General features: G+C 40.6%; 1 protein-coding gene and 1 long non-coding RNA gene across 4 annotated transcripts in view; one reads left to right on the top strand and one right to left on the bottom strand.

Annotated features, from left to right (window-relative positions):
* LOC116838185 (uncharacterized) overlaps positions 1 to 20472 on the top strand; it is a 64304-nt gene extending 43832 nt beyond the window's left edge. The window contains exons 2-3 of one of the 2 annotated variants that reach the window (XR_004376883.2): positions 17252 to 17350; positions 18241 to 20472. This is a non-coding gene — a long non-coding RNA (uncharacterized LOC116838185). The remainder of the gene's footprint in view (positions 1 to 17251; positions 17351 to 18240) is intronic. The other variant, XR_012655365.1, reaches the window with a different exon arrangement.
* Positions 1 to 26197, bottom strand: part of ZC2HC1A (zinc finger C2HC-type containing 1A) — a 66854-nt gene that overhangs the window by 34096 nt on the left and 6561 nt on the right. For both annotated transcript variants that reach the window (XM_032803195.2, XM_032803207.2), the window contains exons 2-4: positions 3676 to 3752; positions 2304 to 2420; positions 135 to 276 (exon numbers count right to left, since the gene is read on the bottom strand). In XM_032803195.2, the coding sequence (XP_032659086.1) occupies positions 135 to 276; positions 2304 to 2420; positions 3676 to 3752 (336 nt within the window). The remainder of the gene's footprint in view (positions 1 to 134; positions 277 to 2303; positions 2421 to 3675; positions 3753 to 26197) is intronic.

Here is a 26197-nt window from a genome sequence, read left to right as displayed (position 1 = left end):
TTAGCTATTATCAGATGACAGTTTTCTGTACGCATTCATGAACATTTTATTCTAATTCACTGCTTATCAATTCAACACATACAATATATCAAAATTCTTTACAAACATCTACAACACTTCACTATTTAACATACCTGGATCATATGAAGGTGGAGGAGGGGGAGGAAGTTTTCCACCCTCTTTGAGAGTTTGATCTAGTCCTTTGGCTGCTCGTATAGTTGCTATAAACTCCTCATGTTTTCGTCTCCAGTTGGACTGTTTTTTGGGGGGTTCTGGCTAAGAAGCCAACAGGAAAAAAAAGTTATGGTTTTGGGTTCTTTCATTTTACAATAAATACATTTGTATTTTTATTATGCAATTTTTAACACCATTATATTTAAAACCCAGACTGACCATAGCTCTCAGAGCTTGCAAAGAAGAGTGTGGCTGACACCTTAGACCAAAAAAAAAGAAGAAAAAGAAACAGAGAAACTTGGATATTCAATCTCAGCACAAGGATGGCAAAAGATTTTGTGTCAGAAATATAAAGAGCAAATACTTTTATCAGCAACATGACTGGTATTTCCTGAAAACTTGATCTCTGATACTCTTTTTCTCTCTAATCCCTAGTCCAGAACTAATGCTTAGTGTGATGTAGTGGGATGTGTCTGCAGGAACCTATGAACTCCATTTTATACTGTAACTTCTATTACGGGGTGGCCAAACTATGGCTCGCGAGCCACACACGGCTCTTTTACCGCAAGCCCTCTCTGCCCCCGCATTCTCCACCTACCAGCTGCAGTGAGAGGGAACTCGAGATCTCTGCCTTGCACTAGTGTGGTAGGGTCAGGAGCTTCTGTCCAGAGGGGAGGAGGCTTTCAGGGCTTCAGTCCTGTGGGGTACACATGCTGGGGCTGAAACCCCAAGCTCTGGCTCCCAGCAGGTGTGCTCCAGCTTCCGAATTTCTGAAGATTGTCGTATGCAGCTCAGAGGGCTGGTAAGTTTGGCCACCCCTGTTCTATTATGTGTTATGTGCTAAACACATGTGTAACTTTCCCCAAGGCAAGTCTATTATGATGTACCCTGCCCAGGAAAGGTGCTTGTCATCTTGTTCAAGGACTGTCACTGAGAAGCCATCACAGAGCAATCTAGGGCCAGCGATTTTGATTGCGTCTCAACTGCTGATCCAACTCCATGGAACAATGGATTTTCTACACAGGAGCATCAGCACAGCTAGTAGATCTGCAGCTGCTCAGCAGAGACCATGACAAAAGTAGCAAGACTGTATTTAAGAGGGGACTTCCCCTGAGAAGGCAGGAGGGATGCGGCCTAATCTCAAACACTGACAAGACCTGTAGAAGGGAGATCAGAGCAAGGATGCAGCTCAGGACTTTATTTTTTAAAGATCTGTAATTTTCTAGTGCTTTTTAAGAGAAAAGTGACTTGGCTAAGCCAGTGTTCCTGGCTTTCCTGTAATCTTATCCCTGAAAGGTTTACATCCACAGTTAGGTGGAACTCTGAGACACTGATTCCAGAGTCTGGGACACCTGGATTACAGAGTCCCCACATCTTAAGGTCAGGTTTAGACAAGGGGTCTGAACTTCAGATTGTGTCTTACATACCCAGACCACTAACAGTGACCAGAATCTGCCCAGATCCAGTTAGTTTAGATGCATGTAGGACCCGGTGGTTGGGTCCAGTCATGGCCATCCAGAGGGAAACTGGGACAGGCTGTTGCACTTTGAATAGTATATTAATCTTCAAAACATTTGCACTGGTCCTTCAGATTTCAGAATTACGTCATTCTGATTACCACCTTTTTCTTCCTGTATTTCGATCACAATATGATTTTAGTAGCCAATGTCTTATTAAATGACACAGGTTACTACTTTATATCACTGGAAAGCTAGGTCTGTTTCTATCTAAATTTCAATTTTTTGCATGATAGTGGACCTTAAAATTATTACTGCTCTCTTGATCTAACTGCACATTTTAATTATGTTTACCATATACCCATCACCAGCACTGGCATTCGTTGCATATAAGCAATGAATTAACCACATACACCTCTATCCCAATACAATGCAACTCAATATAACACAAATTCGGATACAATGTAGTAAGTGGTAAACCAGTGCTCGGGGAGGGAGGAGGGGGAATGCACTCCGGTGGATCAAAGCAAATTTGATATAATGCGGTTTCACCAATAACATGGTAAGATATTTTGGCTCCGAGGATAGCATTACATTGAGGTAGAGGTGTAATACATGCCTGTGTATGGTATTTTGTCAAAAATGATAATATTCAAGAGGTTATTTACCTACCCGTGGCTTTAGCGGTTTTACTGTGGAAATATCAGTTCCTTCTGCTCTCTGTCTGCTGGAATCAAATGTCTTCCTTTTCTTAGTAGCAGTTTTTTGGCAAATGGGTGTATGCTTTTTCTGTAAGAAGAAGAGGAAAGAAATCTATTGTATGCAATATTTATATTTGGATACAGAACAACATGAAGTTCTTCCTTATCAGCTATTTCAATCACCAAACAAAAAAATAACTAGGGCTGTCAAGAGATTAAAAAATGTATTGTGATAAATCATGTGATTAAAAAAAAATCAATCACAATTAATCGTGCTGTTAAATAACAGAATACCATCTATTTAAATATTTTTGATGCTTTCTACATTTTCAAATATATTGATTTCAATTAAAACACAGAATACAAAGTGTAAAATTATTTTTATTACAAATATTTGCACTGTAAAAAACAAAAGAAATAGTATTTTTCAATTCACCTAATACAAGTACTGTAGTGCAATCTCTTTATCGCGAACTTTGAACTTACAAATGTAGAACTATGCAAAAAAAACTGCATTCCAAAATAAAACAATGTAAAACTTTAGAGCCCACAAGTCCACTCAGTCCTACTTCAGCCAATCACTCAGACAAACAAGTTTGCAGAAGATAATGCTGCCTACTTCTTGCTTACAATGGCACCCCGCACTGTTGTAGCCGGTGTTGCAAGATATTTACATGCCAGATGCGCTAAAGATTCATATGTCCCTTCATGCTTCAAGCACCACTGTGCTCAACAACAATTCAAGGCAGAGCAGACCGATGCATACTCATTTTCATCATCTGAGTCAGATATCACCAACAGAAGTCTGGTTTTCATTTTTGTTGGTTTGGGTTCTGTAGTTTCTGCAGCAGAGTGTTGCTTTTTTAAGACTTCTGAAAGCATACGCCACACCTTGTACCTCTCAGATTCTGGAAGGCACTTCAGATTCTTAAACCTTAGGTCCAGTGCTGTAGCTATCTTTAAAAATCTCACATTTTGGTACCTTCTTTGCCTTTTGTAAAATTCGCTGTGAAAGTGTTCTTAAAACGAACATATGCTGGGTCATCTTAAAATGAACATGTGCTGCTATAACATTTTCAGAAGTGAGTAGTAATTATAAGTGCCTTTAAAGAGGCCTGATTTTCACAAAGTCCTGGGCACTGCAACTCTGAAAATCAGATTCCTTTAAGGTGTTTCAAGTGGGGCACCCTAAGAAAACAGGAACTCAATATCATTAGTAACTTTTGAAAATTTAAACTGAGATGCTTTGTTGCACTGACCGTGTCGGAGGTATCAACACACAGGGTTCTCAGATTGATATACCCATTCCAAAAGCAAATGGAAAATATAATCACTTTACTCACCAGTGCTGCTGGAAAGAATGTCCTTCCACAAATCTTGCATGGTAATAGATCTCCAGCTGGTACTATAATATCATTTTCTAACAAAAAGAAAAATAACGCATGCATATTTATTATAAGCAAACTGAATTTTTCAACCTTTAGTTATGTAAAAATCTTATTTTCCACCAAATCGTTGATAATACTATACAAGACAAATATTTTGAATTTATTTTTCTTTTTGGCAATCCAATAGCTGAAACTAAAGAAAGAAAGCTACAAACATACAAGAGATTTTAAGTCAGAACACTAATTCACTTCATTGCTCTTTAATAAAAAGGAGATTTGGTGTCTGGATTTAGAGTATCACTTTGCCCATTGTATCAGTAGGGGAAACTATGAAAGCCAATGGGAACTTTGCCAAAGCCCTGGTCTACACTACAAGTTTAGGTCGAATTTAGCAGCATTAGATCGATTTAACTCTGCACCCATCCATGCGATGAAGCCATTTTTGTTGACTTCAAGGGCTCTTAAAATTGATTTCTGTACTCCTCCCTGACGAAGGGATTAGTGCTGAAATCAACCCTGCTAGGTCAAATTTGGGGTAGTGTGGACGCAATTCGACGGTACTGGACTCCGGGAGTTATCTCAGAGTGCTCCACTGTGACCGCTCTGGACCGCACTCTCAACTCAGATGAACTGGCCAGGTAGACAGGAAAAGCCATGCAAACTTTTGAATTTCATTTCCTGTTTGGCCAGTGTAGCAAGCTGATCAGCACAGGTGACCATGGAGTCCCAGAATCGCAAAAGAGCTCCAGCATGGACCGAATGGGAGGTACTGGATCTGATTGCTGTTTGGGGAGAGGAATCCGTGCTATCAGAACTCCGTTCCAAAAGACAAAATGCCGGAATATTTGAAAAAATCTCCAACGGCATGAAGGACAGAGGTTATAACAGGGACCCGCAGCAGAGTCGCGTGAAGCCTACCAAAGAACCAGAGAGGCAAATGGCCACTCCAGGTCAGAGCCCCAGACATGCCGCTTCTATGATGAGCTGCATACCATTCTAGGGGGTGCCCCTACAACTACCCCATGCCTGTGCTTCCCTCCTCCCTCACAGGTTACCTTGGCAGTTATCACCAATTTGTGTGATGAGGTAATAAAGAATGCATGAATTTGAAACAACAATGACTTTATTGCCTCTGCAAGCAGAGATCAAAGGGGGGAGGAGAGGGCGGTTGGCTTACAGGAAAGTAGAGTGAACCAAGGGGGTGGATTTTCAGCAAGGAGAAATAAACAGAACTTTCACACCCTAGCCTGGCCAGTCATGAAACTGGTTTTCAAAGCTTCTCTGATGCACAGCACACCCTGCTGTGCTCTTCTAACCGTCCTGGTGTCCGGCTGTGCGTAATCAACAGCCAGGCGATTTGCCTCAATCGCCCACCCCGCCAAAAATGTCTCCCCCTTACTCGCACAGATATTGTGGAGCACACAGCAAGCAGTAATAACAATGGGAATATTGGTTTCGCTGAGGTCTAACTGAGTCAGTAAACTGTGCCAGCAAGCTTTAAAACATCCAAAGGCACATTCTACCACCATTATGCACTCGCTCAGCCTACAGCTGAACTGCTCTTTACTAGTGTCCAGGCTTCATGAGCCATGGAAGCAAGGGGTAGGCGCAACGGTGCGGTGCTGTCAACTGGAAGAGAAGCCTGAGGCAGAAGCCTCCAGCTGGCATGATATTCCAGGCAGGACTGAATCTCCATTAGACGAAACTTAAAGAAGATATCCTCAGGTTGACAGGGCCTGATGAAATACACCTTAGAATACTTAAAGAACTGGTTGAAGAGATCTCTGAGCCATTGGCGATTATGAACCTACTATACTGTGGATGCACAACTGGTTGGAAAACCACACTCTGAAAAGTAGTTATTAATGGTTCACAATCAAGCTAGAAGGGAATATCGAGTGGGGTCCCACACGGATCTGTGCTGGGTCCGGTTCTATTCAATATCTTCATAAATGATTTGGATAATGGAAAAAAAGAGAACACTTATAAAGTTTGTGGATGATACCAAGCTGTGAGGGGTTGCAAGTGCATTGGAGACAAAATTAGAATTCAAAATGATATGGACAAACTGGAGAAATGATCTGTAATAAATAGGGTGAAATTCAACATGGACAAATGAAAATTACTACATTTAGGAAGGAATAATCAACTACACAAATACAAAATGGGAAATCAGTACTGAGCACCATTTTGGGAAAGATGTGGACAAATTGGGGACAGTCCAAGGAAAGCAACAAAAATGATTAAAGGTCTAGTAAACATGACCTAGATGGAAAGACTGAAAAAGTTGGTTTTGTTTAGTCTGGGAACAAGAAGACTAAAAGGGGACATGGAGAAGGGAGAACAAGATAACAATCTTCAAATATTTAAAAGGTTGTCATTATGAGTAGTGTTATAAATTGTTCTCCTTAATAACTGAGGATAGGAAAAGAAGTAATGGACTTAAATTGCAGCAAGGGAGATTTAGGTTATACATTAGGAAAAACTTCCTAATTGTAAGTGTTGTTAAACACTGGAACAAATTACTTAGGGAGGTTCTAGAATCTGCATCATTGGAGGCTTTTAAGAACAGATTAGACAAACACCTGTCAAGGAAGGCCTCGATAACACTTAGTCCTGCCTCAGTGTAAGGGACTGGACTAGATGACCTATTGAGTCACTTTCAGTCCTACATGCCTATGATTTTATATTTCACATTTTTAGCTCATTAATTATTGCAACTTTTCGGAAAGAAACAATATTTTTGAGCACCATGCATGAGCCGGTCCTTTATCACAGCATAAGGTGGCCCACGTTTCCTATTGTAAAACTAATTTTGACAGTAATCTTGAGATATATTTAATGACATAAGTCATAATCAAACTTCCTTTTCCATCATTTAAAAAATATATAATTGCATTTCACCACAATCACGCAAATAGCATGCAGTAGCGTGGTACTCCCATCAGATAACACTTAAATGGCAACAGTAACTAGGAGGCTTGATTTTGATTAAAAAAATACTGTTGCAAACCAGATGAAAATTGTCTTCACATCAAATGAATCAAACCATTTTAGCCAGTTTTCTAAGGGCCTGATCCTGCAAACACTTAAACATGTGCATTACTTACTCATATGCAGTCTAGATGATTTGATCAGCCTTTGTCATTTTTCACATTGAGCTAGGCAGCTAAGCCATTTTTATATAGGTTTTTCTTCATTCCCCAGACTCTTACAAACAATAATATGGAAAATACAAGCCTCATTTCCCTTCAGTTTTTAATTTAGTGAATTAATCTAATTGACAGCACAAAATATTGAAGTCCTCTGTTTAGCCATAGTTCAGATTTCCTCATATCACCTGCCAAGGTGCTTCAACCCTGACCAAAAACAAATTGTAAGAAAGTAGTTGGCTCCATATTCCAGTGTATGCCTTAGCCTCTTTGCTGAAATTGCCATCAAGAGTGCCAAATGTGAGGGTGGCTTTCCCCCAGGAAAAGGAGTAAAACCAGCATTTTTTCCTATATAAGTCAGAAAGAACAAGTAAGAATCAGTAAATAAGTCATAGTGTGTCTTCCCTTACCAGTCCCCTGAGCCACTCATTCTTCCCCACAGTTCCCAGTAACAGAACAAATACTTTTCAGTAGCCAACAACTCACCATAAATTGGTGCTCAAATTCACTATTAAAAACAACAGACTAGGTTGGACACACTCAGTGAATCTAGAAGTATTGCTACAAGCCCATGCCAAAATGATAACATCGTTTGACATAATGAACACCAATTAGCCCTCACTGGAGCTGCAGAATCAGTAGTAGTGAATTTCCTTACAGTATTCTTAACATTTCACTGCTGCTGTTGGCAGACACTCAACTAACAAAAATATTTCCCAAGAGCAATTTCTTCTGCCAAAAATCACCGAGAAAACAAAAATGCAATTTTTTAAACTAACAGGGAAAGTTCCAGACATTCTAAGTGGGCGTCAACATTTTCAGGGTCATGTTCCCCTTATCCCTGAGGGGGAAGGGTGGACAAGGGTAAGGGAGCTGAGACTTGGTCTGCAGCTGCAGGTGGCTCTGGGGTTAGGAGTGGGGCTGAGAACGGAGCTGCTGTCAGGGGCTGGGGCCAGGAGTGGAGCTGAGGCCAGGCTGCGGTTGAGGTTGGGAGCAGGATCAGGATCCAGGGCTCCAGCTGGTGGCAGGGCCAGAGCAGAACTGGGGGCAAAGTGGGGCTGGGTGGTGCTCCCTCCCCAGCCTCCGTGGGGGCTGGCCTAGGCCCCATCGCATTCTCCGTGTCCCCCTATTGGGGGACACTCACAGTCTGGGGGACCACTGTTCTAACTGAAGTGGACAGATCAGCCTCTTTACAACTAATTGTGCTGCGTGTGTCCTGCCACTCATCTCAGTGTCTTACAGCCCACTTCTCCATCCCCTTTTTTTAAAAAAAGAAAGATTTATCTCAAACAAGCTACTAGCTCTACTCTCCACTCAGTGAAAGGTTAGACACACCATCCACTTGTAATCTAGCCACTTAAACACACACACATCTGGAGTCTCCTTCCAATTTTTGTGGTACTATAATCATGTTCCTATTTTTTAAAATGTTTTCATCTCTCTGTTGCTATGTGAAAGACCCACACAAATAGAGAAAACTGGCTGGCAATAAATGCTATCAAATCCACAAAATAAAGAAAAACTTGATAAAAGATATTTTAATCCCTTTCACCAATAGTAATGTAAGGTATTAAATTTAACACTTAACAGTACATAAAACAATTTGATATAGAAGTATTATAGGCACGGTTGGTAGCACCACATTAAGGATGCCCAACATTTTCCAGTACAAGACTTTGTTTTAGTTGTAGCTCTGACAAACAAAACTTTAGGGCTGAAATTTTCCATGCCATGTGTTTGCCTCAGGGCTAATTTTTTCAAGTTTCAGCCAAAACAGCTCAGAAACAGCAGAAAACAAGGATAGAGGAAAGTACATTGCTTTGTAACTGAAAAAAAATCCGGTGTCCTTGACTTTCAAAAGTTCTAGTGCCCCCATGATTTGAAGCAGAGACTTGCAATTTGGCATAGGGTGGCCTTTTGTATCAGGAATGTCTTTTGTTGACACTAAAAATCCACCCAAATTTTGTAAGTAATAAGCCTTTGAAAAAAGTTTGTTTGCACCTATTCAGTAGAGACTTGCATTTTAGTATCGAAAAGTCTCTAAAATTTTGCCATCATTGAACACGCTCCATTTCCTCAGAGTTCCTGTGCGCTGACAGAATTGCATATATGCCACCTGAAGAGAATGATGGAGCACGCTCCAGCCAACTTTGTCCCAGCAGGCCAGGTAATTTCTTCCCCAGTCTGGCTCATCCCCTCCATATTCAAATCAGACGGCTTCTTCCTCAATGTATCCTGGCTGCTAGTCCCTTCAGCTATGTCTACCCAATGTAAGCCAAAGGTTAGTGGGACTCAAGTCAGCTCACCTATTTCATGGAAATCTGGACCTAAGCATCTTTACTGCATTTTAAGCCTAGAATAAGAATTTTCTGACCTATGCTCAAACCTAGGGTTCTGGCATTCACACTGCAGTGCACAGACACAAGTCAAAGTAACTGTATCCCAGAGTGCCTAGCACCACCCTCATGTTGACACTCTAGCCCTAGGAACATGGTGCACTGTGGGAAAACTCTACTGCCCCCCGCTTCCTAACTACAGCGGTGCTATTGATGGGACTCAGGTACCCATAAGGAGCACCTGAGTTCTTGGCTCAGCCCTGCCCAGGGAGGGATAACCCCCAACACCCCAGCAGCCAGGAGCTGCCTCCCATCTGGCTATTTTGCTGCTTGTTCTGGGCAAATGCCACTCAGCAGCGAGGAGGAGCAGGGGCTGCTGCTGCAGAAGGAGCAGGAAGGGGGAATGGGCTCGACCAAACACTAATGGCACTTCCAACCAGCTGCACTAGCTGCCTGCAGCTCTGCTACTTTGCTGCCAGGAACTGTGGACATATTTGGAGAACTCCTGGGACCTGAGGCAAGCCATGGCTGAGTGTATACAGGAAACCCTAGGTCCCAGTTTTACATGGGTCTCAGACCCTGCAGGATCCTGGGATGCTGAGTTTGAGCCCTAGGTTAGTACAATTGTATTGTGGACACCACAGGGTTTTGGCTTGAGCCTGGGCTCACACCCAGTCTTAAACTGTGTTGTAGACATACCCTTTGAGAGCACAAGAGATACAGGCTCCCTCTCCTCAATTCCAATGCCTGGCTCCACCCAGGCATGGAACAACACTTAAAGGGAAAAGAACATATTGGGACAAATTGCTAGTAAGTGTCAGGAACTCAGCTGCTTAGTTGCCTAGAAACCCAGTGAGGTCACTGGGACCAATAAATGACTGTGCTCCAAGATTGGTCAGAAGAGCTAACAGATCACCATTTAAGCACTGTAACAACTGCAGCACAGTGGCTGCTCAATGCATTCTACAGCTGCAGGTGTGCCGGGCCTGCTTCCTGTCCAGTCTGTTGACCTGAATTTTTTGGGTTAAATGTTATGGCTCGCCACTGATCACATCTGACCAGAAGATTTATATGTTCTTGTTCAATTCAGACTACAGGGTCCAAGAACTCAGAGAGTTCTATAGCAGGAAAGGACTCTCGGGGTGCTTGGCAAGAACGCGTACACTGAGGACAATATCAAATTGATAAAAACTTTATTGAGATTAACAAAAGAATAATAAATGCTATGAAACTTATGACAGCAAAATAGTAAAAGAATTCCAGCATTCCTGGTGGTAACATTTCTCTTGAAAGTACCTTAACCTAACATACTCACACCCTTCCTTGAGGACCGGTAATAGGAGGTGAAGGACCAGCCTTACTCCTGGCATACCCGATAGTTCTGGCTTCCCCAATAGTTAGGAATGTTCAGTAGTTATACTATACTGCACAAGCTGAGCTGATAGCATGATAGAAGACAGAATGATAGGTGGATAAAAAAAGGTAGTCTACAGATTATAGGAGAACAAAGAAAAGAAAGCTTCCTAAGATATCCTTACATGATGTGTTATAGGATCCTGATGCTATGTAATTCAGGGCCAACCTACTATACCCAAATCTTATTTCCAAAATGTATACGTACCCTTATCCTATAGGTTAGTGGATTATAACACTTACTTTCTACATATTAATAAGGATTGTTTTACTCCCAAAACTGCCAACCTAGACTTTCTTGGCAACTCCCTGCGGTTACCAACCAGTTGCAAATGCCGGATAAATCTGTTCAGTGTTGTGTGTAGTTCCTCCCTTTGGTTCCCCAAAGTTTAGGGACCATTTCTATCTAAGGTTGCCAGCTTTTATGCTGACTTACTCTTAACTTATTATACTTTTAGCTGTTTAGTGGATCTTACCGGATACAAGCTGGCAGGCTTCTTGCATTTCAGCAAAACTTATTCTATGTATAATTATTAGGAAACACATACCATATGCCTCAACACATCCTAATTTCATAGGAATTAAAACTGATAAAAATATAAGAATCGTATATGAACTGGATTAATTCAGAAAGAGAAACATATTATTTGATACGGCTGGCTGGCTTAGTAGGATATAATAGCTAGCATACAAGCCCTTGCTCCACCACAGCCCTAGTCCATGCCTACCTCTGAACTCCTGATTCCTAACTCCTGGCTCCAACCACTGACTTGTCTCTTGACCACTCCTCCAGTTCTGCCCTCTGATTGTGCCCCAACCACTAGGACAGACTCCTTCTCTGACCGCTGGATCTCAAGACCTACACCTCTGTGTAGGACAGTGAGACTGGAATGGACTGGAGAGAAAAACTGTGAAAGGGAGCCTGTGGGAGGCAGGGAAGGAAGATGGGGCTGAGGGCTAGGTCAGAGGGGAGAGACAGATCAGACAAGCAGCCAAGAGGTGAGGAATTGGGACTCAGTGGACAAGCAGTCAAGGTGAGAGGGCACTGGGACTGCTTGGGCAAAGAGACTGGGAATGGCAGGAACCATTCTCGGAAAGGAAGCCGGAGCAGGCAGCTAGGACTGGAAAGACAAGGAGATTGGCACTGATATAAGAAGCCTGAGGAGTGGAGACTGGGATACGGACCAGAAGCAAGGCAGGGACAAGTTGGAAGAGACAGAGCAGAAGGCATCAACCTTGGCGAGGGAACAGGCAGAAGAGTGTGCTCTCTAGAATATACTCCCCTGCAGAGCCTGGAATGCAACCCAAGATCTCACCACTTCTCTGATGTCAGCAAGTGTGTGTACTACTCACTGACAAAAAGTCTCATTGTTCTCTGGTGTTAGTTCACAAAGGACGACCATCTACTATTTATTGTTATCTTTTATTCCATTAGCTTAAGTGGCAGATGTCTGTGCAACACATTTAAAGGTCCCACCTACTGAGGAATTATGTGAGTGTCAATACGAAGCCACTTGATGGGATTTGTTTGGGTTTTTTTATTTGCCTTTTTACAAATCTAAGAAATTATACAAAAAATAACTGTGTTAAAAGAACATAATTAAGATTGCAAAGTCAAGCACTCAGAGGTTAGGAAATGCTAGAATTAACATTGTCTGTGCAATCTTAATTTGCATCCCCTTATTATGCATTATGATGGAGACTTTAAATATACCTACTCGTTTTTCCATATGACCCCTGCGTTATTGGGTGCAAAGGATGGCTCTGCACTAGAGATGAGTCATGGTTCTGTAGTAAAGGAGACTGTTTGAAGGATCACTGCTTCATCTCTTGGAGAAATCAAAAGGTGCGTAATGAATGAGGCAGGGGATCCCTACTAGTAGGCAGGGACTGTCTACCAGTCTGGTTTGTACTGTGCCTAGTACTCTGAGGCCCCATACTCGGCTGATCCTTAGACACTACTATACTAATCATTACTAATAATACGTTGTGTCAGAGTTATAAAACTAAGCCATAAAAATGGGCTTTCTGCCCACCCCCTCCTCCTTCATAGATGAAAACCTCAATTAAACCCCTACACAATTCTTATTGAAAATAATTTCTCCTATAATGCACTCTAAGGCCTTCAAACTTTAAGAAAAACATTGATGGTTGAAAAATGTTTTACAGAAGATGTTATTTACTTCTGCTAACTCATTTTCTCTCAATGGTCCAAATCTTGTAACTCCTTAGATGATTAAAGATAGCATAAATCTCTTTTGAGATATATATTTGCAAGTGTTTTTTTCATTTAAATGTAAGCAGCTAACCCAAGAACTTCCCAGTATCACTGCTATGTAAATGATACGGTGTTTACTGTACCAATATGGAGCCCAATGATTTTGTTATAACTCGTTACTAATGCAAGAAGCCATTTGAGTACACAGTATTTATATTAACTAGGGAATCAATCAGTTACCTGACAATACTTATGCCATTTCCTCACTGCTCCAGCTCCTATGCCCTTCATTGGCCCCCTCTGGGCTCCAATGGGAGTTGCAGGGGCAGTGACTGTGGTTGGGCAGCGTGCAGAGCTGCCTGGCCACACCTCCACGGAGGAGTCATAGAAGGGACATGCCACTGCTTCTGGGAGCCGCTTGAAGTAAGCGCTGATTGGAGCCTGCATCCCTGAGCCTCTCCCTATGTCCCTGCCCCAGCCTTGATTTCCCTTCTGCTCTCCAAACCCCTTGGTCCCAGCCCAGAGCACTTTCTTGCACCCCAAACCTCTCATCCCCAGCCCCACCCCAGAGTCCGCACCCCCAACAAGAGCCCTCACCCCCTCCTGTACCCCAACCACAATTTTGTGAGCATTCATGGCCCACCATACAATTTCTATTCTCCGATGTGGCCCTCAGGCCAAAAAGTTTGCCCACTCCTGTTGTAGGGCAAGCGAGTGCAGAAAACAGAGGACACCTGTGATGGGCTTGCTGGGGAAATGCACTGCAGCATTCTGTACTAATGGAACGTTGAATGCTGCAGAGAGGTCCAGGAGGATATGAATGGGTGTCTGCCCTCTATCCAACAACAGCCCATCTGTCACTGCCCCTAAAGCAATGCCATGCCCTGGCTGGATTCCAGAATGTGCCAGATCTATGGTATTAGCTTCAATAAGATGGACTTGTAATTGGCCTCTGGGTAGCGTTTCTCTATGTGCTTGTTCGGAAATAGGAAGTTTGACACTCTGAGAGAAGCCTGAGGCCTACAAGAAGCAGGGAGGTCCCCTGAGAGAAGCTGTCAGAGCCCCTGGGGAGGGGAGGCAAGGCAGTGGGGAAACCTGCTGGGAAGAAGGGTCTCTAGGGAAAGTTCCAGGGAGACAATGCACAGTTTAACCTTAAGACGTATACAGAAAAACGCTGCAAGTAGACAGTTCCTGCTCCAAGGAGCTTCCAGGCTAAATAAACAAACCTCACAGTCCTCTTTGCTCACAAAAAGAACATTTTTACATTCTGTTCAAGTAAGGACTCTTTCTAATACAAGTATCTTGAGCTTTTTCTGTCTCTTCCAAAAGGCAAAGCTTGATAACTGGTGTCATGTACAAGAGTTGTGTCCTGTTTTCGATAAGGCCCCTGTTGTTTTGTTTGCCTTTTGGCCAAAACGGACCTCAGATTTACAACCTGCCATTTACAATATATTTACAACTTGAAGCTACAGATGTCCATAAAATATTTTATACAAATCACAATAACCAATGCTTATAAACACTTTTCAAAATATAGCATAAAAGAAAATGGTACAGAAAGTTAAAGCATCATAGACGTTATAAAAGCTGCATTGTAGAATCTGTGTATATGCAATGGGTGTAATAAACATGATTTTATGGTGAAGGAAGTTAAGATTAAAGTTTGAAGATGCCCACATGTTTTGAGTGCCCAATTTGAGATGCCTACGCTCTGATTTTTCAGAGTACTTAGCATTCTGTAGCACTTTCTATGTTCAAAGCATAGCTCCCATTGACCTCCATTGCTGCTTTGAGTGTTAAGACCTTCTGCAGATTAGGCCCCAGGTCTCAAATCAGGCATTTGAAAATGAGAAACACACAGTTAGTGAACATCTATGATAAGTTTGATTTTAGGACTTGCTTAGCACCACACATGGTTTGATAAATTCCCCCCTTCCCCATCCATTACATTTAAAGTAGTTTTATTTAACTGATTTAAAAGGTTATGTTTTTGTACATTTTTAATTGAATTCCAAATTTCATCCAAATAGACCACAAATTTCATCCAAATAGACGATGACATAAATCAGAAGTAAAAAAAAAAATCTAACAGAGAAATGCATCATTCACCATTTTCTAACAAAATACAAACATGTAAAAATTAAGAATCTGAATAAATGTATGTTAAGCAATGTAACTGCTTAAATAAATGTGTATTGATATAGTGTAACCTCCTGGATAGCAAGTAGTTGAACCAAGTTTAGTGTAAAGGCTGTATTAAGTTGCAAATCAATATGTTTCAGTGGTTACCCACCAAATAAACTCAACCCTTTTTTAGGAATATAACTAAAAAGTGCAAATGCAAAACAAAATTTAAAATGATTATTTAAGTAGTGATTAAAATTTGTCATTTAAATCAATTCCCCTTACTTCAGATCCTTAGCACAGACTCTTACCGCTTACTGTAAAGGAGTGTCTGATCTACATGACCACTTGCGAACAGCCTGCTTCTATTGAAGTCAAGGCAAATCTTCTACTGATTTCAATGATGCAGCATGAAGCACTATCAGGGCACTTGACATGCTTTACCAATGGGTCTGTTTTCTATATAGCATAGAGCACAACATACAAGTAAGGTCTGAAATTAGCCTCTGTGTTATATTAAAGTCCACTTTAATTGTGCTATCTTCCAAAAAAACCCAAAACAAAACAAAAAAACACTATCTGGTGATACTGTATCTTTTCTACTTCTGAGAGAATTCTGTGCCAAAAAAATAAAAATTCTGCACATAAATTTTATAGGTCAAAACAACTATATAATCACACCAGTTTCAATTATTTTGGTAATTTACACCTCTACCTCGATATAATGCTGTCCTTTGGAGCCAAAATATCTTACTGCATTATAGGTGAAACTGTGTTATATTGAACTTGCTTTGATCTATTGGAATGCGCCACCCCGAGCACTGCTTTACTGCATTATATCCAAATTTGTGTTATATCAGGTGGTGTTATGTCAAGATAGTGGTCTATTTCAAAATACCTGTCACAAGTATGTCTGTAACTAAACAGACACACCATGAAAAAGATTCAGGAAATGTTTTTTTTCCACAAACAGATTCCTTAACAGGTATACTAATACAGAACTTTGAGCAATAATTCATTTAAACTACAATACAGAAATGAATTCCCAGCACCTCTAAGAAGCACTGCAAAGGCTTGGGGAAGTCGGAGGTAATGGAGGAGCTGAGGGAGAGGGAAGTAATTGCTGAGAAGAAGCCTGGGAGTGAACCTGAAGGGTTGTTGGGTATGGGTGGGAGAAGCATGGAAAAGGGTTTTTTGGAAGGATGTGGGGGAGGGATTGTTAGGAAGCTACTAAACCTTAACCCAATCGTTCTCAAAACTATTGTATTGGTGACCCCTTTCACACAGCAAGCCCCTGAGTGCGACTCCCCTTATAAATAAAAAACACTTTTTTGTATATTTAACACCATTATAAATGCTGGAGGCAAAGCAGAGTTTGGAGTGGAGGCTGACAGCTTGTAAACCCCTATGTAATAACCTCGTGATCCCCGAGGGGTCCCGACCCCCAGTTTGAGAACCCCTACCCTAACCTCTCCCATTCAGTCAGGCATATGCATTCCCAACCCTGTCCTCATGTGGCCCTGCACTCCCAACCTCGTCCCCATGTGGCTCTGCACCCCCACTCCGGTTTGTCTCCCCCAACTAGCCCTTCTGAAACCCAGTCTGTGACTACCCTAGCAGTCCTGTGTGCCATGCTCTGTCTGTCCCCCCACTATATGTGCCTCCTCACCTAGTCCCGTGGACAGCATACAGTGAGGAACACAGCCTCTGATCTCTTCCTACTGGCTGTTATGGCTGGTGAGCAGCTATCCTCTGTTCCTGCACCACAGCAACCCCTGGTGGACAAAAGGCATAACTGCAGTACTTCTCCAGCAGAATGTATTTTCTGCGGAGAAAAAAAATATCTGCAGGAGACATGAATTCTGCATGCACCCAGTGGCACAGAATTCCCCCCGGAAGTACTTTTCATAGCGGTGTTTGGAATTAAAAATGAGAAGAATCAATGAAATACTGATGATCACAAACTAAATTAAGTTGGAAGGTATTTTCTGGTTGAACTTCTAGTTCCGTATCCTGCATCCACAAACAATACCTTTGTTCTCTCCTTGTTCTTAGTCCTGCTCTCTGCAAGTTTGCTGCCTTTCATTTTCTCAATTGTTACCTTTAAAATTTTATATTTGTGTCAGATTTTTTTGAGAGTGATTTGTTAATATCTATTTATATTTTTCCGTATAACTTAAAATATCTTACAGTATATGTTTATCTTCAAATGGATTATAGTATATTATTCCATTAATACTGCACTTTTACTTGTGAAAACATCTCATCTTTACTCTCTCTCTTCCCAGCACAGCCTGAGGCAAAATGGTTACACAGAAATTCAGAAAGATATCAAGTTTCTACCTGGGAAGGAGGACAAATACAGAACCCTTATCTGAGCTTTTGCCGTAAGTTAAGATTTATAATTTATTATTTGTACTACTGTAGTACCTAGGAGCCCTAGTCATGGGCCAGAATCCCATGTGCTAGGCACAACACAAACACAGAATAAAAAGATGGAAGACTCATGTTCTTCCTTATTGAGAAAAATCAAGCAGGGAGACACTGTGTTCATTATTGCTGAATATTACCAATCCCTGCATGAGGATGAGAGGGTAGCAGAATCTCTCAAATGAACGATCCTGCTCGAAAAACCAGCTCCTTATGCAAACTGTCTCTTTATTCAAAAAAAAAAAAAAAAAAGGATCAGTAAGAGTACAGTAACGCAATTCTAGTAATACCAGAGTATTCAGATTTCCTTCTGCATTAGTTTGAGGCCTGGGAATGCTATGGAGACTGTAACAGTCTCCTTGGTTAATCTCCAGGAGTTGAATAAAGATCCACCACCTTAGATCTTTTTTTAAAAAACCTGCAATCAGCTTCCTTTGATATTACGGACCATGAACTGTTAACATGTCTGCAATGTGTGGCAGGAAATGGAATCAGAGTTAAATGACTTGATATACTTCCCTCCAAGAGGACAGAGTAGAAATTATCTACCTGTAGTAATCTCATGTACAGAATTACGGTGTTTCATCCTAACCCGTTTTGTTCAAGAAGTATGGAAGGACACTGGAGAGAAATACTTCTATGCTTACGCCACACAGCTCTAAATCTCCATCTCACTAAACCCAGATTGTACAGTCACTTGGTTTTCCCAGTATCTGGCAGAGATTGAGTCCTGAAAAGGAACAAACTGGCTGAGCTCTATCTAGATAAGACATTGGCTGTTTGGGTAAAAGAAATGAGAGATACTTTTAGAGCAGCTATATCACCATTTGTTAATCTCATGTTCCAGGAGATCTTCTGTCAGTTGTGTCTGGAGAATGCTCCCCAAATTTTCAGCTGCCTCCAATTACCACAGCAATAACCAGAAATGCTTGCTTCTAGAACGTGTTTCACCTCCAGCGGCTGGATCTGACATTTGTGGGAAGTGTCTTCGGTGTCGCTAAATTTTTATTAGGGCTGTCGATTAATCGCAGTTAACTCATGCGATTAACTAAAAATATTAATAGCAATTAACCACAGTTTTAATCACACTGTTAAACAATAGAATACCAATTGAAACTTACTAAATATTTTGGATGTTTTTCTACATTTTCATATATATTGTATTCTGTCTTGTAATTGAAATCAAAGTATATATTTTTATTACAATATTTGCATTGTAAAAATGATAAAACAGTGTTTTTAATTCACCTCATACAAGTACAGTAGTGCAATCTCTGTTGGGAAAGTGAAACTTACAAATACAGAATTTTTTTGTTACGTAACTGCACTCAAAAACAAACAATGTAAAACTTCAGAGCCTACAAGTTCACTCAGTCCTACTTCTTATTCAGCTAATTGCAAAGACAAACAAGTTTACATTTACAGGAGATACTGCTGACTGCTTCTTATTTACAATGTCACCTAAAAATGAGAACAGGTATTCGCATGGCACTTTTCTATCTGGCGTTGCAAGGTATTTACTTGCCAGATATACTAAGCATTCGTATGTCCCTTCATGCTTCGGCCACCATTCCAGAGGACATGCTTCCATGCTGATGATGCTCGTTTAAAAAATAATGCATTAATTAAATTTCTGACTGAACTCCCTGGGGTGAGGATAGGACGTCTCCTGCTCTGTTTTACCCGCATTCCGCCATATATTTCCATGATATAGCAGTCTCAGATGATGATCCAGCATATGATGTTCATTTTAAGAACACTTTCACAGCAGATTTGACAAAAGGCAAAGAAAGTACCAAATGTGACATTTCTAAAGGACTGGACCCAAAGTTTAAGAATCTGAAGTGCCTTCCAAAATCTGAGAGAGATGAGGTGGCGCATGTTTCCAGATGTCTGAAAAGAACAACACTCTGCTGCAGAAACTACAGAACCCAAACCAACAAAAAAAGAAAAATCAACCTTCTGCTAGTGCTGACTCAGATGATGAAAATGAGAATACATCAGTCTGCTCTTCTTTGGATTGTTATTGAGCAGATTGAGTGTCATCAGCATAGATGCATGTCCTCTGGAATGGAGGTCGAAGCATAAAGGGAGGTATGAATCTTTAGCACATCTAGCACAAATATCTTGCGACGCCAGCTACAACCGTGCCATGTGAACGCCTGTTGTCACTTTCAGATGCTACTGTAAACAAGAAGTGGGCAGTATTATCTCCTGCAAACTGGTTTCTCGGAGTGATTGGCTGAAGTAGGACTGAGTGGACTCGTAGGCTCTAAAGTTCTATATTGTTATATTTTTGAATGCAGTTATTTTAATTACATAATTCTGCATTTGTAAGTTCAACTTTCATGATAAAGAGATTGCACTACATTACTTGTATTAGGTTAACTGAAAAATTCTATTTTTTTTGGTTTTTTACAGTGCAAATATTTGTAATAAAAAATAAATGAGCATTTTGCACTCTGTATTCCGTGTTGTAATTGAAATCAATATATTTGAAAATGTAGAAAATATCCAAAAATATTTAAATCAATGGTATTCAATTATTAACAGCGCAATTAATCACACGGTTATTTTTTTAATCGCTTGAAAGCCCCAATTTTTAATTGAAATTGTATTATTTTTCTCTTTTTAAAGTTGTGTGAGCAAACCTAGATAAAATTTGTTGTATAAACCGAAAACAAAATGCATGTACTATATTTGTCATAATTTGACATTCCTGTAAAATGCCATAGGTTGTCCTTCAAAATGTATCTGCTGTGCTGACTTAAAATCTTGGTCACTTGTGGCAACTAAAACTCCATTCAAACTTGCAAAAACTCTCTAGTATAAACGTTTCCTTTTATATGACGTAGATGCATCAGATTATCGCTAAAAATTCACAAACATTTTTATGCAATGGCTGACAAAAGTGTTCCCATACAATTTCAAATTTCACTGCTTCCTCGCATAATTTTTTCAAAACGTTTGCATTTTCCCCTGCTATTATTGGTATTCACTTGAGTTGTGGGGGGAAAAAATCTCAGTGTTTATATACTTCAAATTGTTTTGCTTTGGAAAGATCTTGTGATATTGATTAGACTACTGTCCCTTGAGCACCACAGTTTCCATTATATTTCCACTGATCAGTGTTGTCTGGGATGCCATTTTTATTTATATTTTTACTATATTATTTAACAGAAGCAGAAGATGACAAATAGCACAAGCAATGGTCATACAAAAATGGCATATTTTACGTGTGATCACATTGTCAACTGGGTAACACTTCTGGGAAGGCATATTTAAACATGTTTAAAAGATTAAGAAAACTAAAATGAGGGATGAATCAAGTGAGAGAACACAATAGGACAAACAGGAAAATGAGAAAATGATACTAAAAGGTGGCTAATAAATAGGGCCCTACCAAATTCATGGCCATGAAAAAAACATCATGGACTGGGAAATCTCGTTCTCCCCGTGAAATCTGTTCTTTTGTGTGCTTTTACCGTATACTACACAGATTTCACAGGGGAAACCAGCGTTCTCAGACTGGGGTTCCTGACCGAAAAAAGAGTTGCGGGGAGGGTGGGGGGTGTCACAAGGTTATTTTAGGAGAGTCACAGTATTACTACCCTTACTTTTGTGCTGCCTTCAGAGCTGGGTGGCCAGAGAGTGATGGCTGTTGGCTGAGTGCCCAGCTCTTAATGTAGCACCCCACCCGCAGCAGTACAGAAGTAAAGATGGCAATACCATACCATGCCACTCTTATTTCTGAGGTGTTGCTGACGGCGACTCTGCCTTCAGAGCTGGGCTCCCTGTTAGCAGCCACCACTGTCCATCTGCACATCTCTGAAGGCAGTGCCGCTGCCAACAGCAGTGCAGAAGTAAGGGTAGCAGTACCGCAACCTCCCCTACAACTCCTTTTTGGGTCAGGACCCCTAAAATTACAACACAATGAAATTTCACATTTAAGTAGCTGAAGTCATGAAATTTATGGTTTTTAAAATCCTGTGACCGTGGAATTGACCAAAATGGAATGTGAATTTGGTAACGCCTAATAAACTGGGTTGCTAATTTTGCAAATTCTCCATTTGAATGTTGCATAGATATATGCTATCTATGCTCATATTTGTAGAATATGATCAAGTCAAAGGGAGAAGGTGTGTACGTAAAATCCTTTGTATGCTGTAACTAACAACATTGGATACCTTGATAAAGTGTGTGTCAGTTACAAGTAAGCTGCTGCTGGAAATTTTAAGAGTATATTTCATTTAATCAAGGCCATCATTTCAGTTTAGATAAACTATTCACTAGATTGCCTCAGAAGTTAGATGCATAAATGCTCAAAGGCCCAGCATGCTTCAAACAAAATAATAAGTTCTCTCTTCTCAACATCCATCCTTTCACATACTTCTAGTTAGGGGCCAGTTTCTTTTAATTTAAAATGCAGTTAGCGAACAAAATAGTAGTAGTAGGACATACTTTATCCACCCAAAATTGAAGAGAATGAAACTAAAAAGAGGAAAGACTTACGCATTCCTTTCTATCTTCATATTGCCAATGCAATTGATAATGCACTACAATACACCATAAGGCATTGATTCCAAAACTTGTTCCGCCGCTTGTGCAGGGAAAGCCCCTGACAGGCCAGGCTGGTTTGTTTACCTGCCGCATCCATGGATTTGGCCAATCGAGGGTCCTAATGGCCACGGTTCGCTGCTCCAGGTCAATGGGAGCTACTGGAAGCGGCGGCCAGTACGTCCCTCGGCCCGCGCCGCTTTCAGCAGCTCCCATTAGCCTGGAGCAGCAAACCGTGGCCACTAGGAGCTGCGATTCGCTGAAACTGCGGACGCGGCAGGTAAACAAATCGGCCTTGCCCGCCAGGGGCTTTCCCTGTACAAGAGGCGGAACAAGTTTGGGAACCACTGCCATAAGGCTTTCCTTTCCATCTCCAACAGATACCAAAAAGCAGTACATACGTCAGCTTCATATATTTCACATTCTAGTGCAAAACCTTTACATTGACCCCATATGCTTTTAAAATAATATTCACAAATCAGCACATCGATTGTCAGACATTCCATGCCCTGGGGAAGCAAGACAGGCTGATGCCCACGAGCACACTCCCTTGAGGTATACCAGAGCATTGCAAAGCTGCTCCCCTCTTTTGATTTTGCAATGATTTACTCAGCACTGGGAACTGAGAACAAGATGCCTCCTTCGTGGGGGTCTCATTTATTGACTCCTTTTACAGAATACAAGAAAACCCTTTCTTCATTAGCCTCTTGAGTCCAACCTTCCTTCTGGCTCTGAGGCTCATGCCAACAAGCATTCTCTCCCAAGTTCAGGAGTCCCCAACCTTCCTCCCAAAGCTGGGTTATGTTTCAGGCCAGCTGCAGTTCCTCAATCAGGTGAAATGAGTGAGTAAAGGAGGAGAAGCTATCAGCTTGGAGGGGTTAACAGGCCTCTTTCATTCTTCCGCTGCTAGAGTCTCAGGGTGCCCCCCTCTCTAAGGGCAAGCCTTCTAACTGAGCTCTCATAGCATTTTATCAGGTCCAGGTACTCGTTAATTAACTGCTAGATGGAGTTGTTTGCTAAAAAAAGGCAGCAGTCGTGGGTAGACTGGGCCCTGACTCCCCTTAAAGAGGCCAGCTACCCTGTGACAGGAAGGAATTATGGGTCCTTAACACAGCTGAGCACTTAAGGTTTTGTCTCAGAGTGTAAAGTTTGATTAAACTGGGTTATTTATTGCTTTTTTGGTAACAAGTACAAACTCTTCATGTTTAAAAGCTACAACATAACTGTGAGTTGGAGGGAACCTTTGCAAAGGAGTCTATGTTATCGCTCACTTCCCAAAACATTCTGTAGCTTCTCATGACCCTCTGGAAATTGAACACAGAAAAGTGGCTGCAGCAACAGTGTGCATGTGCCTGCATTACACCAGCAGGTCTGCCTATTGAGCTTCCCATTTCTCTAAGCCCCGCCAACCTTGACAGTATGAAGCATACAAACATACCCATGTTGGACACCTGTGCAACAGCCACCATCTTGTCCAACATCAGGGACTGAACCAATGACGGCCAGAGTTAGAAGTATCTAAAGAGGTTGTACTGATGAGCCAGGCCCTCAAAATGAGAGTTGTCACAGACTCACATCTTCTGTGCGCTCGCTACAGAGAAGGATGCCTAATATACAAACTGACCATAGCATCATACAAGCAAAAAACATGACAGATTCCTGATAGGTGTATTTGTATAATTTCTGATGTGCAACAAAAATGTGTATTTTGTTGACTAAGACATAATTTACAGATCATAGCTTTTCAGTACAGAATTTATTTTAACTGTATCAACCCCCTACAGAGATCAGCAGCAGGGTTCGAGAAGCCACTACCACTTCAGCATCAGGAGTAACTGCTAGTCCCTTCCTACACCAGCCATTGGAAAACTTGATGTACTTTGCCAGTGTGTTACACAAACTATTTACTACACAGTAGAATAATATCAGTAATAAGTGTTTTATATTTCTTTGTTAACCTTTTACAAGAAAAAGTGAGATAAGTGTGAAAAATTGAAAAAACTGGTGATTTTTAGACTTTGGGTTTTTTTAATCAATTCAATTTCATCAATCCATGAAAAATTCATATAGTGCTCTTTTTGCTACTTCAATGCGATTTTTACAAAATAATGGTTTAAAACTCCTGTTGAAACTGAACTCCACAACTGTCTACCACTGTGCCATACAAGTGCAGAGACTTTTCTCTCTCACTTAAGGTACAAAATCAGCTTTAAAAAAAACAAACAAACAAAACACACACTTCTATCTGAAAATATTTTACCTACTATTGCTGCAAACAATTATTATGAACCAGAGACTAAATAAAAATTGTCTCTGTTTTAAAAACTTCGTGCATTTTGTCAGTTAAGTGGTTTCTCTTGTACATACAGCCTCTCATGTTTCTGTAGGTCTTTCATGCAGCATCAGAAAGAGGGAAAGATTTAAAAAACGAAAACGTGATTGTAAAACCATAAAAATTGGAAGAGGATTCAGGGGCCAGTGTCATATTTGAAAATACCTGAAATCTAATGAGGTTTAAAACATGAGTTTAAAGTTGATAGTACCTCTTCAAGGTGGCACAAGAATTCTTTAAATGCAAGCATGTCAGCATTCATAAGACATCTTATGAAATCCATTACAAAAATCTTTCTGCTCCCTAGCTGATACAGGGGTTCTGCCAAACACTACTCCCATCTATGACTGTGAAGAAGTTTGGACCTACTTTTAAGAAGTGCTGAGCATAAACAACTCCAATTGAAGTTAACGGGAGCTGAAGGTCCTTAGTCAGCACCTCTAAAAGTCAGGTCTTATACTGTCTTCAAAAAGTAACTTTTAAAAAAATTAACAATAAGATAACGAAAACAAATTTGTTCTCAAGAAGACAGCTAATCAGCAAACAGATTCCACAATAACTAACAAAAGCTATGAAGTTTTAGATTAGCTTTTAAAAACTTATGTCAGCTTTTGTCACTTTAATTAATATATTTGAGCTCTGATCCTCCTACAGCCAAAGTTCCAAGACTGTTCTTCAGAACTAGCTCAGAAAGTAGTAAAGCAAAAACGGAACTAGATGTCATTTCAAAAGAAAGCCAGAAGTGAATTCCAAGGAAATTAGAAATCACACAGAGAAGATTTATTTTGCAGTTTCACTAGATACATGTCTTAAGGGGTGTAATCACAATAAAAGAAATATGATAAGCCCTTTGAATGTTATGAACATTGCTCCAAGATTCAATCAACATAGTCACATATTCTAAGATACTCTCCAACTTACCCAGTCAGCCCCCCGCACTCCTGATCAGAAAATCCCTGCTCATTGATTGATTAAAAGCTAGTTTAAACAGGTGCATCTTACAGGTTACAATATTAAGCTTTAGATGACTGTTAGAAGCAGCAAGTTACAAGGATGGGGGAACTATGCCAGAATTTTTACCAGAATTTTACATTTAATCCAAGATGGCACCTCCAACACCAGTATATTGCGTCACTAGTTCAGTAATGTCTTAAAAGGGAAAATGCTACCTAATGAAATATCAGTACTTTCTGTCCCACAATTTTCCTTGGAGACTACCCTCCATACAAATGTTGACTAGACCTGATCCTTAAATTGTGAGATCCAATGTCATCACACCCCAAAGAGGTACAGCTTAAGCTGGCACTGTCCTTTCAAGTAAATAAAAGCTTTGCTTACCTATGTTTACCCTGCAACTGCTGGAATAAAAATACAAGCCAGAAAAAACAGAAAAAACAAAGAAACTATTTGAAACTATCTGCTTCTTACTGGACTGATTCACTTAAGAGAAATGCATTATAGTGACAAGTCAAGAAGTCACTGAATTTATTCTTCACAGTTCTGGGGAAATGTGTCTTTAAAATTATTTGGGATAAGAAAGCTTACAAGGTCACAACTCAATTTTTAAAAAATATCTAAGCTACCTTTTGGTGTGCTCACATCAATCTGGAGTGTTCATAAAGAACATAAGCTTCATGTCACAAGAGCAATATTTTATTTCTCAGCAAACAAGGTATGGGGGTTGAGGAAAAGGCCTGCTTTGTAAATATGGGATATGTTATACAGTTAACTCCCAAAATTGATTTCCAATACATGGAATGTGGATAGTCTTGGTAGACTTGTGAATCAACTACTCAGGACAGAACTGGTGAAATTTTTCAGCCAACACTTTTTTCCACTGAAAAATGCAGTTTTGAGTCAACTGAAACACTTCCCAAATTTGCCAAATGTTTTCAGTGGGGAAAAAAAAAAAAAA

This window comes from Chelonoidis abingdonii, chromosome 2 (assembly GCF_003597395.2).
Source record: "Chelonoidis abingdonii isolate Lonesome George chromosome 2, CheloAbing_2.0, whole genome shotgun sequence".
Classification (NCBI taxonomy): domain Eukaryota; kingdom Metazoa; phylum Chordata; order Testudines; family Testudinidae; genus Chelonoidis; species Chelonoidis abingdonii.
Note: the sequence above shows the minus strand (reverse complement) of the source record. Positions and strands in the feature narration are given on the sequence as shown.